Source organism: Lonchura striata, chromosome 1A, assembly GCF_050655825.1.
Source record: "Lonchura striata isolate lonStrDom1 chromosome 1A, ASM5065582v1, whole genome shotgun sequence".
Classification (NCBI taxonomy): Eukaryota; Metazoa; Chordata; class Aves; order Passeriformes; family Estrildidae; genus Lonchura; species Lonchura striata.
The window spans coordinates 16,085,009-16,100,451 of NC_140741.1; the positions used below are offsets into that span (position 1 = coordinate 16,085,009).

Sequence of the window (15,443 nt, forward strand, 5' to 3'; positions counted from 1 at the left end):
AGTTCTGTGGTGGGGGAGAAATGAGTGCTGTCAGTGAAATTTCAGCACAGTGCCTCACAAGTTCAACAGGAGCTGTGCACTCCTTACTTCCCAGGAATTAACCTTAAGCATTTAGATTATAGGGTGGAATTTCATTCTCCCTGAAACTTTGGCTATGCTGTCTTTGAAAATATTTTGCTCAGTTCTTGAATGTAGCTGTGGGAGATTCTATCTTTTATTCAAGCTATTTCTATAAAGTACTTCCAGAACAAGTCTTTTGTCACTGCCATTTCTCGTTTGCTACAGATCCTGTCTGCAGCCTCAGAGCTTCATAAAACAGACAGATCCTTATCAGTAATCAATATTTGTAATATTTGTTAATATAAGTCTGTCATTACTGGCTCATCATTTGAAATTAATTTGAGACAAAGCATTTTATTACAGGACTGCTGATCATATTAGAAGCAAAACCAATAAAATAACCAAAAGCTGGATCCTTAACTTTGCTGGCACATCAAAGTCAAAATGCATGACTTGGATCCTCATGTGAAACCTAACTAAGAAGCAATAATGATGAAACTTGACACATTCCCAAATTGCAGAAAAGTCTTCATTAAGAAGCAGCAGCTGTTTATTTACAGGACCACATGGTCTAGTCAGCATGATAAGACCACTGTGGAGAGGGATCAGCAAGTTTGCTTTTACTGGAAAACACACATCTTTCTTCTCCACTGTAATGGGTCAGTATTAAAGAAGAGCTGGAGTTGGAGAATAATTAGAGTGATTTTCCATTTATTTTGCCTTTCCAGAATGGCTCAGGCTAGGGAGGTCAAATAGATGCTAAGAGAAAAACTGCATCTGGAACAAGTCTGAAAATAAATACATATCCCATGAGTGTACGATTTGCTTAGCCTTGGAAAACTAAGTTTGTCTGCCACTTGATTGCCTACTTTATTGAGGAAATCTGCTTAGCCTGTAGGATTCTGAAAGTTCTTTTTCTTCATTTTCAAAATGTGAGGGATGTGAATTAACCATTTCCCATTTCTTGTTTCTTTCAGCTTTCCCTTCCTCATATCAGAGTCACATTACTCATCAGCTTCCTTTGCCTGGTTTGCAGCTAGGAGGTTTTTCAGTGAGCAAAGACAAACTCTGGATTTCCCTGCTCTGTAATGAGACTATAACAGCCTGAAAATCTTATGGCAATGCCTAACATAAAATAACATCTGACTCTATCATGTCCTTCCTTGTGATCCAGTGAGATGAATTTACAAATCTTGAATGCTTTCTTGGTAGAGGCTTATCCTGTTGCACTCTGTGTCAATGTAATTGTATTTATTCCACCTGCTTTCATTCATTTGTAGTGCAGTCAGTGCTGTGCTGCCTTGGCACTGCACATCCAGCTATGAAATATGCATCTTGTGTAATTATTTCAATTCAAGAAGAGCTTTCCAAGTCCCTGGTTTTAAATGTCTTTCATCTGATACTGTAAAAGAAGCAGTGTTACAAGTGGTCTTCCCTTTGCTTTGTCTAACAGTCTGCAGGAGCCCATCTGTCCTATTTAATAACACCATATTTCTACACTAATCTAAAGTGGAACATGGTCAACAGGAGGCTTTGAGCTTGCTTTGAAATAGCTGATCTAACTCCTTGACTGGGTTTCCACTCTCTGCCCCCTGTGTGTGCACTTTTTCTGAAGTGCAGGCTGCTGCTCAGATGTCAGTAGAGGCACCATTCAGGTGCTTCCTGAGTCAGGAATGGGCAGTCTCAGGAGTGGGCAGGGTTTTGAAGCTCAACTGTGGAGGAATAAGACCTGTAGACCTCTCAGGCTGTACCTCGAATTATGGGCCACAGGCAGACTCACAAGTCCACAACAAAATAAATAGTCTCTTAAATGTAATACTGCTGTTGTGACTTTGTGTAGATTCTGTGTTGCACTTTTTAAGCAGGGCTTACATTTTAATCTCTAAAGTGTCTGGGATAAAATTCAGTTGATATTTTACGAGTTCTTGCAGAACTCAACAGAAGCATAGTCCAAAGAGTAAAGTAATCTGTTCAGAAATTTCAAAATTGTTTCCTCTTGAAGTGATCGAGGTTTTTATTTGGGTCACTGGAAAAGCTTCACCAAAGGGGCACAGGTGACTTAGCTGTCTTTACTGAAGTGCTGGAACATCTGCACTGGCTTGAAAGAGTGACTTTATTTTTTGTACTGCTAAGACCATTTCAATATCAGCCACATGTCACCTGATGTGTATATTCCATTATTATGATTGGACAAATTCATATACTTACTTTTGGCTGAAGAAGCTGCAAAACTTGAGATTGCTAGGTTTTAGCATTATTATTATTTTATGCTTTTAAAATAAGTTTCTCCATTCAGTAGTTTATCAGGATGTGAAGATAGTGCAAATTTCCAAACGTATGGTTGTCCTGAACTCTCTGCACAGGAATGTACAGAGCACAAAAGCCACCAGCTGTGTCTGTGTGTGCTGGTTTCTGCTTTGCTGTAGCTTCTGCTCAGGTGTTCTCAGACCTGTACATATGTGCTGTTTGCAGGGAGAATTAAGCTTATTGGCAAAATTTCACCTTACCTTCTCCAAGAATCTCCAAGAAACATGAAGGTTTTTATGCTAGGACTTGGGAATTTCATTTGGGTCCTTTGCCAGTAGCAGATAGCATCGTGCTGCATGTCTCAGTGAGAAAGTGATGAGGACTAGCCTCGCCTTTTGGGCTTTCAAACAGTCAAAATTGCAAAATACTTGGGTAAGAAAAAAAAAGAAAGAAGGGATAGTTTCTTTTCTCTGAATCCCTGGAGACTGCATTGTTTGGAGGCACTTCTAACAGCTCAGCATCCATCAGTCTTATTGGGAGTCTCTCGCAAGACAAAGGATTGCATAGTAGTATTACTTTACAGTAAAGAATTTGAATTATCTACAGTGCCCTACACTGAAGGTTTTAAAAAAACACTAGCTATCTCTTCCACAGTTTAAAAAACATTTCACAAATTTCTCTGCTTTATTTCATTTTTAATTTGTTTTTTTGCCCTGCAGGTTCCAACTATGGGAGTCCCCGCCCAGCTCATGCCAACATGAATGCCAATGCAGCTGCAGGGCTTGCCCCAGAGCACATCCCCACTCCGGGGGCAGCTCTGTCCTGGCAGGCTGCCATCGATGCTGCCAGGCAAGCCAAGCTGATGGGCAGTGCTGGCAACGCCACGATATCCACGGCCAGCTCCACGCAGAGGAAGCGGCAGCAGTATGGCAAGCAGAAGAAGCAGGGCACCACCACAGCCACCCGTCCTCCCCGGGCGCTGCTGTGCCTCACGCTGAAGAATCCCATCCGGAGGGCATGCATCAGCATCGTCGAATGGAAATATCCTTTAGCCCAGCCAAACGGGCCTTTGGGTGTGGGTATTCGCAGTTCAGTCAGAGAGAAAAAGAGAAAAATTCCTGCCAGGCTAAGCCTGGGAAAAAAATCTTTCTCTTTTTCCCTCTGATTTGAACTGAGGATATCCACATTTGTGCACATCAGCTCCTGTTCATGGGTGGGTGGAAGTCAACGCATTGGGTGGAAGTCAACGCATTGGGTGGAAGTCAACGCATTGTGCGACAATCAACACATCGGGTTGAAATCTGTGCCTCACACTGAAAGTTCAGCCACTGGGAGCTTAGCATACATGAATAATTTTTGATGTCTTGCCTCAGGTGGTTTATGCTGAACTGGGGGCAGGTGAGGAAAGAGGATTAGAATGGAAACCTTAACTACACCCTGTGTTGAGAGACCACTAGAAGCTTGAATAGCTTGATGTGGCTTAGTGGTTGAATTCTGCTCTTTGAAAAAAGTACAGCCCAGGTAATGCATGGGAGATATTCAAGGTATTTCAGGTCAGAGCTATCAATCTATGGGATTGATAGCAGCTCCTGGCTTTCCCTTTTAAATTTTTATTGGTTTTTGAGAGGTGTCACCAGTCCAAAGCTCTGCTACTTTGAATAATACACTTTTTTGTTAAACATGTTAAACATGTGACATCACTCTTTCTACAGTATGGAGAAAAGAATGGGGTAAAAGGACAAGATAAAACTCCTCAAAGGTATACAGTAAGACCCTGAGACTGGGCTGAGAACTGTTAATTGTATTGAAATTCTGGTTAAAATCGTAAGACTCAGTATTGTATGGTAAGGGATAATGGTTATCTAGAAGAAGGGAAAAAGAAAAATAGTTAAAGTAACATGTCCAAATGCAGTGCAGAGCCAGATTTGACAGCCTGAACAAGAGACAGATGGTGTCACAGATGATGGATGAGAACCACTGACACAGAGCTGCAGAGTGAAGGGGCTGGTGCTGCTTCCCTGGAAAGTCAGGGAGAGTCTGATCATTGCTTTATTGTGTGCAAAGAGCAAAGCCTTTTTAGTCATCCAAGTCTGATCAGTGCGAGCTGGAATTTGAGTCTTTGGTGTGAAACTCAAACTGAAATGAAGTATGCCTTCTTTGCATCCTCAAAGAGAAACCAGGATTAACCCTGAACAGTAATCACAAGCTAATGGGGTTCTTCAGGAAATACAGAAGAAAAAGAATGTTTTTAGGGATAGATAAGCATGTCAAGGAAAGGCAGTACAGAACTTGGCAGTAGTTAATATGATAAAAAAAATGAATTAAGGCATTTAAGACAATGTGATAATATTATTCCCTTGGGTGTCTGGTGAGATGCTGGGTGAAAACAGAAAATGAGTATATCAGGTATTGCTGACATGGACATACTTTTCAGATTAAGAACTTGTTAAAAATGCTCCTGTCAATCTTTTAATGTCCTTAAACTACCTGCCTGTTCCTTTTTTATTCAGATGCTAATTTTTAATCCCCTGATTAAGTTTGCTACTTTTTCTTGCTACTGACATAAGTCTGATACTTTAAGCATAAGATGATGGGTGATGACTAACAGGATAAAACTGAATATTGGTTTATTTAGCAGCACCCCAGTCACCACATGTCTTCAGAGCAACATTTGGTAGATGGATAAGATCAGCAATGAATGATGGGAATGAGGTGCTGTAAACCAGCTGAGATCAAGAGATGACCAAACAGCACAATTAAAGCAGCACAAAGATGCTGAAGCTTGCAGTTTGGGGTTTTGTTTGTTTTTAGGTGAGTTGATGGAAGTATATTTTTTTTTCCATCAGAACCTCTCATTGGATATCTGGAGTTTGTAAACATGAAACACTTCAATGACAACAAGCAATATCAAAGGGTTTTGACAAGGTTTAGTTTAATTCTATATTCTGACTTCTCCTACTTGCTAAAAACTACTGAGAAAAGATTACCCTAATTTGTTGTACAACTAAATCATAACAGATATTAAACAAATATCAAATATAGTACTTCAGTAGTGTTTCTTAGCCAAATATTACAGTGTTAAGAGCCCGAATGAGCAATTGCATTCAAGAAAAAGGGAAATTAAGTAATTACCTTATTTTGTAAGGATTTAGCTGTGTGTTTAATTTTCTGCCTCTTGTACAATGTATTTGTAGATTTTATAGAATTTAATGTTTTTAATTTGTAGATTTAAATCTACAATTTAATTTGTAGATTTTATAGAATTCAATGTTTACAGTTCAAAAAGAGAATTGAAGTGAAAGGAAATATGTGTAAACAGTGATAAATTAATGGATAATAATCCTGCCAAAACAAACAAAAATTTTGGGGAAAAAATTGACTAAGAAAATGAAATTCTGTGGAAATCCAGGTCTTTAAGCAGTAAACATTCTACAAACAGCCTGGGGTAGTACATACCTGAGAAGTCTTATGATTTCTCGTGTAGATTTCTCTTTCTGCCCTGATCTGCTCTTCTGCCTCTGTGATACCATTTGTCTCCTATTATTCAGAGGCTTAAGCACAGTAGTCTGGTGAGCCTGGAGCCCTCGGACTCTTCTGTATGTGAAATGTAGAATGTATGCGAGTATAAACAGCAGTCAGGTGCCTGGAATTTGTATATATCTTGCAGCTCAGCTTAACATTCAAAGATCTCCTGCTCTTTCTGCTCAAACCTGCTGAGAACAGCAGTCTGCCGACCAAAATCATACATGCTGTGCTGACATTTGGCAGTCCCATGGTGGATAAAGTCATGCTCAAATGCACTTTGTGGCACAGGTTATGCTTGGCATTCTCTCCTGCTCCTCATTCCCCTCCTGAGCAGTGGTGAGTTATCCCAGAAGTAGCCTCCAGGATATTCTTGCAGGCCAGTAAATGTAGACAGACCATAAATCTGGTCTCTAGTCTGAGTTTGGAGACACTTCACAGCAGCAGAGATTAGGGAGACCATTGAAGTAGATGAAGTGCAGTGCCAGGAGACTGGGCAGTAGAAAAATGCCCTTTGGTTCCTGTGGACAGCCAGGGGGGCATTGAGCTTGTGCAGGATTTCTTTGTTGAACATTCCAAACGTTTGGTTTCTCTCTTCCCTAACAAAGCTGATGCAAGGTTGAAATGCCTCTGAACAGTTTCTTTGTCAGAAGGGACTCTCTGCTTCTTGCTGTTCCTAAAATACTGAACTTTTGTGTTCCCTCTGATGCCAAATGAAATGCAAATAAGAGAAAAAGAAATACTCCCTCAAATTATTTTAAGGCAAAACAAATATACGTGGCAATGTGCAGTGTAAGCACATTTTGGAGAAAGACTTTTTTTACCTTAGCAAAATTTATCCTTTTTTAATGATCTTCTAACCATGGTTATTATTGCTTGAGCCCTCACATTTAACTCCAGGATATGAGAAACTGAGAGAGGGGGGCAAAAATACAGCAACAACAACAAAAGAAAAGAAACCTCAAAATGTTTGTTTAAACTATGAGAATTTATAAATGCAGATAAGAACAACCAAGGAAAAATAATCATAAAAAGAGCAAGGGCAGTCATTATAGTACAGGTTTCTCTTATTAAAGCTAGTGCAGCCATGCTCAAAGGAAAATTGGGAAAATGCAATCTAAACAAGTAAAAGAAGAAAAAACTTTTAAGAAACCTTTGTTTACTCTGGCACGTGACTGGCTTACACTGCTTTTGACATATTAGGAAGAATTTTGGCTGGGAGTTCCTAAAAGCACTTAAAAAGGCATATGTTTCTTTTCAGAGTATAAGAGGCTTGGAATGCTTTCTTTAAACAGAGGTCTTATAAATATTTTTTTTCAAAATTTCTTTTTATTTTTGGGTGCTCATTTTTGGAACAATTTCCTTAACTCCATTCCTCAGACCATTTGAAATAATTATTTTACTGACTATTTTTGCCAATTGTGTGGCCTTAGCTATCTATATCCCCTTTCCAGAAGATGATTCCAATGCCACCAATTCCAATCTGGTAAGTCCTCGATGGTGTTTAGTCTTTCTATTTTTAAAGTCCTTTTGAAAAGTGATCGTGGAGACTTGTGAAGGTAGGGAATTTAAATATATCCACCAAAGTTTAGAACATGATAAAAATTGATTTTTACTGCTATGTCTTGTCAATTCATTTTATTACCTGTCGCAGTGGAGCTGGTTTTAGAGAAGAACATTCCAAAAAGTTGCACAGGTGCTGTATGTGATGTTGAGGTTAATAAATTTCAGCATGCTGCAAAAGGGCTTGGTAAATTTTAACCTGCAGGTATTTGTGGGAGATATATTTTAATCAGTGATTTTATAGTGGCTTTTTTCTTACCATGTGCCATTGTGAAAATGATGCTGTCCTCCTCTCAAGTGCTTGATGACTGATTAATGTTTGCAGTTCAGACACATGCATTGATTTGGCTGAACAATATTTGTGCAGTTGGTGGTTTTTGTTTGGTTTGATGGGATTTCTTAATTTTTTTGGTTGTTTTTGGGTTTTTAGTCATTCCCTCTTGTTGGGGGAATATAGTTTTTCATCTGCCACCACTGATGCCAGTGCTGGTACTTTGGGATTCAGCTGTCTGTATAAAAAGGAAGAGTGTTTACTTTTGGCTTAGCATGAAGCCATAGCAGAGAATTCTGTTCAGTAAGGGCAAAAGACAAACCAGCTCTGGAACATAGTTCACTGAATTAGCAGAAAACTTTTTTTTTTTCCCCTCTCAAATATGTGAATAAATCTCCTACTTGTCGGGTTGAATCAGAATGAAAACTTACTCCCAGAATTTAGGAGCAGGGCTGCTATTTCCTGAATAAAATTTATTGAGACCTAAGAAATTTTAGAGCAACAGTGTAGGAGAACAAAAGCCATACTTCTAAAGTAGCAACAACTGGGGTGGCTGACAGACACAGTAATTAAAAAAGATTCATGCTGCTCTTGCAAGTCAGTCATCTGATTAAATCTCTCTTGAAGTTTTAGAAAACACATTGCAAACTTCAGGAATTGCTGAAACAATACTTCTATGCTTAAAAAAAAAAAAAGAGTAGTAAAAAAACTTGTAGTGTGGTGCATTTGCACTGTAACTCCTTAAAGAAGTACAAGAAGAGAAACAGAGGTGTTAAGTGATTGTCAGCTATTCTCTACAGGTGCAGTACACGAGTTGGTCTTGTGCCTCTTTGGCTGTTCTTTGTTAGTGTGACTTAGTGTTTAACAACGTTGATTTGTGGTGTGTATACTTAAAAAATTTCAGTAGGGCACCTCTCAAAAATTACTGTATTTTATTTAATAAAAACCACATTCAGTTGATCTCCTGCTGAGGAAAACAGGTATGTTCATTGCATGTTCTGACTTGCGGGGTTCAAAGAGGAAAATTGAGCAAATTTGAATGTTAGGGGACTCACAATTTGATTTGAATTTAATTGGGTTGTGGGTATTTGCCTCAATTCAGTGAGGAGACTGCTGGCTAAAACTGGGTTGGAAGTATCTTTGTAATTGAATGAGATGTATTAAAACTGTTCTGCTATCAAGAAATATGTGCACGTTGTGATTTGAGTTTCCATCCTGCATTTTTTTTCCAAGATGTCTTTTGCATAATTTAGAATGTCTGTAAAATTCTTGTGTTATTTGTTGGTGGAGTTTAAAAATACCTAACCAAGCAAGAGTTATCATCTCAGGAAAGTTTGGAAATGTTACAGCCTTGAGGATCAGGAGGAATTGCTAATTTACCTGAATAGCTGCTTCACAGAAGTAGGGGAAGAAGGAAGTTAATTGAGTAATCTGCTTGACTCCACTTTGTTCTTTGGGTCTTCATGGAAAAAATAATTAAAACTGGAAAATGGGATACTTAGTGTGGACTCATGAAGTCGAGACCCTTCTACATTATAGATGAAGTCCTGGAGCTGTGGCTGCTCAGTAGGCTGTGGTCTCCTGTTAGTCTGTGTTTGCTGTTGTTGGGTTTTGTGAGTTTTGTTGCTTTCTCAGTTTACATACTTATCCCTTGGCACGTGTACACTGCTATTGAGGAGCACACTACTGAGTATACAGCATGTGCTGCATTCTGTGAGTCAAGTCCAGAGCAAAAGGGAGGGGGAGAGGGGGCAAATGGGTGAGATAAGGGTGAAAAAATGTGTTAGTTGTGTTTTGGAATGGAATGAAAGAGTAGATGAGAGTTAGTTATTCCATCATCAGGAACTGTACAAGGGTGGGACCTTGCTGTCAAAGGGCCAAACTGCACATGGAAGGGGCTGTAAAGAAGCTGGGGTTATTAATATGTTCCTGTAAAAGCTCATGTACTCACTTCATCTTTGTTTTTTTTTTTTTTTCTACCTGTGAGCATCTATTTCACAATCAGATTTATTTTGTAGCCATGAAGTCGAGGGCTGCAAAGGCTGTAATGTGACACAGGCGAGGAGTTTTTGTGTGCAATGTGTGCATGTGGGTCATGCACAGATGTGTGTACTGTGCAGAAAGGTGATTGAATGCACACAGAAATTCTTTTAGCTGCCCAGAGGTCTTGGTTCATTTTCATGTTGCAATTTAGCTGTTTTAGAGTTAAAGCTACCACAGTAGCTCCCACATCCCTGGTTTCCTGAGACATCTCTAACTTCTTGAGATACAAGAAACTATCTACAGAAAACACGATGGGCAGTAACTGTTTAACAAGCTCTGAAAGTGCCATAACACTTTTCCAATAAGCTGCCAGATTCGCCTTAGGCTCAAAGTATTTCTTCTCCAAAGTTTCATCATAACTTTTCAAATAACATTTTCCTTGGTGACTGAGGTTAAAATTCAGTCAATTGCCTTCAGCAAGCTAATGGAGTAGAGGGTGGTGAGGGAAGAGAAAGGAATCCTGGATTATGTGAGTTCCTTCTTTCCTTTTCTCTGTAAAAGTAAAAGAATGATGCCTAAATAATGTTTGGACAAACAATTGTTCTGTGTGGATTTCACACATGACCAGTCATGGGCACATGCAGCTCTGTGTGCCTTCCCCATGTACAACACCAGTAACCTCTTCCAGGTCTCCATTTGTCTTTAGCTGTAAGACCTATTTGATATGATTCCTCAGCAGTGAGCATTGAAACTACATACAGAAGAGACCAATAAATAATTCCTTCCCTTTTGCATTAGCCAGGAATTGTGAATAGCTGTTGTGTATTATGAGTTTAGGTTTAACACAACATAGATATTCTGCCTGTTTCTCTGCAATCTGTCTTCCTACAATAATAATTCCTATAAATCTTCAGGCCTTTTTTATCAAGTCTAGGGACAGTAACTTGGACTGTGAAGACCTTTCAGTTTCAAAATGAACATTTATCCTAAACCCCACATTTCCTATTTTTATGCTCACTGCAGTGTCTTTGTCACTGGCTTTAAGAAATATGCCAGAATAGTATAACGTACTCATAAAAAATGCTTGGAATTGGCTTTAGCAGTTTTTATGTGTTACTTTTGAAGTGTAACTGAAAAAGTAACTAAAAACTATTGTTACTGGAAAAAAAGTACTGAGAAACTATTGAACTTTACACAGATGGAGAGCAGTTGTTTTAGGTGCATTTTTTTCTTTCTTTTGTATTAATGAACTCACTGAGACTTAATTTAAATTCACAAACAAAATAAGCTCAGGTATAACCCTGCACAAAGCACAGTCGTGTGTTAATGCAACCAGAAAAATTGGAACTGGTTTGAGGGGAATTAAAGTCAGTCTGCAGCAGAGGCTGTGACTGATACAAGGCTTTCTGCTTGTTATCCCTGCAATTATGTATTAGGACAGAGATAACACACATTTAGGAATAAAACTATAGACTGCCTAAGATAGGAAGCTGAGAGGAAAATGCTTCTGTCACTTTACTGGCAACTGCAAATGGCACAAGCCTGGTCAGTGTCACAGCACGGTGATAACATAATGAGGTTAAGACCAACCAAGGTTTACAACACGTTCCAGGGAAGGCAGCTCTGGTGGCTGTTTATGCTTTGGGTAAAGAGCAGGGAAATCTTCCTTCTGTCGCTTTGATAGCTCTGCTTTCCCTTCCTTGTCATTCTTACAGGAGGGAAATCCTGTTGTATGCTAGTTAAATGTAAATAAAGATATCCTGTGTTCATATGTGAGCTTATAATGGGACATCACCTTCAGGCTAATTTGTTAAACCTCAAATAGGACTCTGTGAAAAGAAAGATGGGATTTCTGCTTGCTTGTCAGTTCTCGTGCCAGCCAATGTTTGTGTCTGCTTATGGAAAAGGGGCTTGCCTTTCAGGAAGTATGGCTGCTTTATTACCTGGTCATTATGGGAGAATCCTGGAGAGCAGGGGATTCCTGTCTTTAAAAAAGACAAAGTTGTTTTAATTTTTTAAAAAAAACTATTGTGCCTATCTATTACGTTGGACTGTCTATCTATTACACAGATAGACACGAGGATGTGACTATCTATTACATTTCTATACACTGGCATAACAAACTTTTTGTATCAGGGAAATCTAGAGTCACCACATGGAAAAGGCTCAATTTTTCTCGTGTGAAATCAGGAAGTGTTAGAGAGCAAAGTGAGGAGTGAGGGGGGTGGGAAAAGAAAGGCTGGCTTTTCTGGGCGAGGGTGAAGAAGAGCACTGCACAGAAGCTTTTGGTTCTGTTGTATCACTGCCCTCATCCTGATGTGTGCCAGTTGCCAGGTGAGGGAGCAGAGGATGCCAGCTCGGGGGTGAGGGGCAGAGGGCACCCTGGGCTGATGAGTTCTGAGAGCTCTCACACCTTGGGCCTGATGCCAGCACTGCTGAGCCGGGGGAGCTCACACTCTCACAGGGTTTGAGTGGCGAGGCCTGAGGGACAGAGGCTGGAAGAAGGATGCTGAAAGGGACTGGAGTCAGGGATGAAAAGAAAGGAAATTGTGCCAAAAAAATCTTTGAGGGTTTCTTCCAGAAAGGTTGTGAATCGCTGTGTGATTCTGAGGAATTAAGGCTCGACATTTCCCAAAGTTCTCAGAAACCCTGCTTCTGACAGGGTGATGCTCAGCACCCCTAGCTGCACAGAAGGACAGGATGGATGAATAAGCATAGGCTTTAACACACTTAACTTGTGTTCTGGTCCTGGTATTGGCAAGCTATGTGGCCTTGGATAAACTGCCATCTCAATTTTTTCATCACACCACTACAAGAAATGCTGTAAAAAAGACTGTAAGGAAAGAAGAAAATCCCTAGCAGTCAATTCCAAGATAGTACTCACTAACTAGAAAAGAAGAAAATGTAAAAAGTAGGTGTTTTTTTTGTTTGTTTGTTTTTGTTTTTAACATAGGCATGTCATTTCCTAGGCTTTGTGGAGATGAAACTGGTAAAGCAGAGACTGACACATGTATTACTAGTGGGAACAAAGCTGTTGGGTTCAGAGTCCTGACCAAATCCCAGCTTCTCTTTGTACCAGTGGCCCCAGAGTCCTCATCCAGTCTGTGCTTGTTGGTGTTTGCCATCTATTTACGGGATCTGAGATCTCTCATATTTCCCCCCATATTTCTTTTTTGCTTTTTAAATTCATAATCCTTGCCAAGTAATTCTCCTTGTTCCAGTACACATTCTAAAAGACCCATCCCTTTTCCATTTCCCTCCTAACTGCGGTCTCCCTTCCAGAAAGGTTTCATGTTTCCCATCTGTTTTGTCATTTGACCTCAATGCTCTGCTTTACTCAGCTTCCTGACCACTTATCTTCTTAATTTTACTCAGTTACCTTTCTTTTCCTAAACCTGGACTCTGTAACCAAGTAATTAATCCCAGTGCACATTCTATCTCCTTATATTTTTTTTTATCTTCATTCTCTACATATTGGTCTCCTAGTCTGAGCCTTTTGCTTTTGAAACCAGATTTCTTCCCAGTGATAGCTGAACACCAGCAGTAGACATGGACACTCATATGCACTTGCAGTAGGAGCGTAAGCTGTGTAAAATGCAAGGAATGACAAGCTGTTACACAAACTAATCCAACTCCATGAAAAGAGTCACTTGTAATTTGTAGGTTGTATGTTTCTGTGTAGGTGATTTTGAAATTTTAGTTGTATGATTTGGTTCTGATTGATGGCAGGTTTATCGAGTTAGTCCAAACATTAAACTATTTATCCCATTTTTTTAGACAGCTCTGATTATTGTTTTCCTTTCTTTATGTGTAGGCTTTCTAAATAATAACAAGGGTAACAAGGTTTTTTTTCAGGTGGCAATTATTCTTGTTTATCAAACCTCAGGTTCCGTGTAGGATTTGTGTGTGTTTTGTTTGGATTTCTTACACTTTTTTTACCTGTTTAGGAAAGACAGAAAAAATGTAAAAGGCCAAATAGGAGTATTTAAGTAGTGATGTTTCCACTGTAGTCTCATTCCTGCCACACAAAAGTAACAATCTTTTAAAAGCAGTGAAAATTTTCAAAATGGCAGGTAATTTCTGTATTGTCCTTTTTGATACAAGTATCCTTACCCTTCTATAAGTCTTTGTGATGTTTGACTTACTGTTCATGAGCTCTTCAGAATCTTTTAATGACATTAGGAAGGAAATAATCTAGAAAATCTAGGAATTCAATTGAGCATATTACATATCACCTTTAGTTTCCTTTATGTATAGTTTATATTATGCCACATTCTTGGGTTTTAAGTCAGGCAGGCTTCCCATTTACTTCACTGGAGTTTGACTGTCACCAAAAACCATCCACTAATTCAGTGCATGCCATTGACAAACAATTGCTGGAACATCGGGCTTTGCTGACGTGTACAAAATCATTGACTCTGAAGGCAATGCTCCATGGACTTGTTCAAACTAGAAAATACCCCAAGAACTTTTTGTAGCTCCTTTAGAAGTAAAATAATGGATGTGCTGCTGGCCAAGGGACAGAATTGCCAAAAGGGAGGAATGTTTTGTGTGTTTTTCAGAGTTTTGATGGGCTGTTCCTCTCAAGGACAATTCCTATTTTCTCCTATGCTTTCTAATTCCTGAAACATGAGGGTCTGTATGTCATAGCAGCTCTTCAGTCCACCTGACTGAATGACAGCCTCCAAACAAAATGAGACCATTCTTGGATTTCACCTTCAAAAATGCTGGACAATATATAATTGACGTTGTCTATAACCTTGTGGAATGAAATTTCTTTTCCTGCTTGTACAATTCCCGTGAAGAGCCTGTACTTAGCAAAGATATTTCTTGATGAAGAATATGATGTTGCGAGACCACTGGTTAGGGAAAGACTTCCAGCAAGCAGCAGGAAGTATTCATAAATGTCTTTGCAGTGTGTTGCATTTCTGTCAGGTGTTGGCTGAGCAGGTTCTCTCCTGAAGACACCCTCAGCAAGGTGTGCTTCACCTAAGCCTAGGCAAGGGAGCGGGACCATCTTTGGATAGCAGTGTTTTCCTGACTCTTTGCCATGACCTTAACAGCTTGTGATGATCTCTGGGACACCAAGGAAAGCATATTTTGCTCAGTGGAGACACTTTAATGGTGTATAGCTATAAAGTTTGATAGACACGAGATGCAAATTGATGTCTTGGTGCTCTAAGTGAGCTTACCCACACAGAGCCTGACCACCGAGCAGCCAGAGGAGCACCTTTGAAAGCTGTTACCTTCCTGGGGTTGCTGCTGGTACAGCTCCTTTCCAGCCTCTCTAGCAGGAGTGCCAGCACCTTTAGCCATATGTGCTGAATTTGGCAATGTGTGAGGTGCCCAGCTCCCACAGCAGAAGTTTTCCAGAATGGAAATGAGATGTGTGTGCTTCCCTGGCTGGCTGTGTTGGCAAGTGTGCAGCTGTTTTTCAGGCTGTCCTGATAAACTTGCACTGGTGGAGAGCTTGGGGGTTTTGGAATTCATCATCTTCTGCTGGTTTGTCATTGTCTGTTGCTTGTAAAATTTATATTTAGGTGGCTTATATTAGGAACTGAAGCAAACGTCTTTTGCATATGGTTATCTTCATCTGGTATGTTGAAATGTTTTTCTACTTACCAATAAATGTGCTTAATCTTTTACTATAACTCTTTGTATGATGAATGCTTTTTATGTGGACCTTTTAAAATATTTCAGTTGTATTATATGCCCTCAAATATAAAACCTCACACAAAAGCGGAACTTGTATGTAATTTTATTATTGTTATTTTTATCCAATGAAAACGTCTTACAG

At 39.5% G+C, this 15,443-nt stretch overlaps 1 protein-coding gene across 49 annotated transcripts in view; it reads left to right on the forward strand.

Annotated features, from left to right (window-relative positions):
• Nucleotides 1–15,443, forward strand: part of CACNA1C (calcium voltage-gated channel subunit alpha1 C) — a 459,731-nt gene that overhangs the window by 67,393 nt on the left and 376,895 nt on the right. For all 49 annotated transcript variants that reach the window (XM_085568454.1, XM_085568453.1, XM_085568461.1 and 46 more), the window contains exons 2-3: nucleotides 3,027–3,348; nucleotides 7,210–7,315. In XM_085568454.1, the coding sequence (XP_085424580.1) occupies nucleotides 3,027–3,348; nucleotides 7,210–7,315 (428 nt within the window). The remainder of the gene's footprint in view (nucleotides 1–3,026; nucleotides 3,349–7,209; nucleotides 7,316–15,443) is intronic.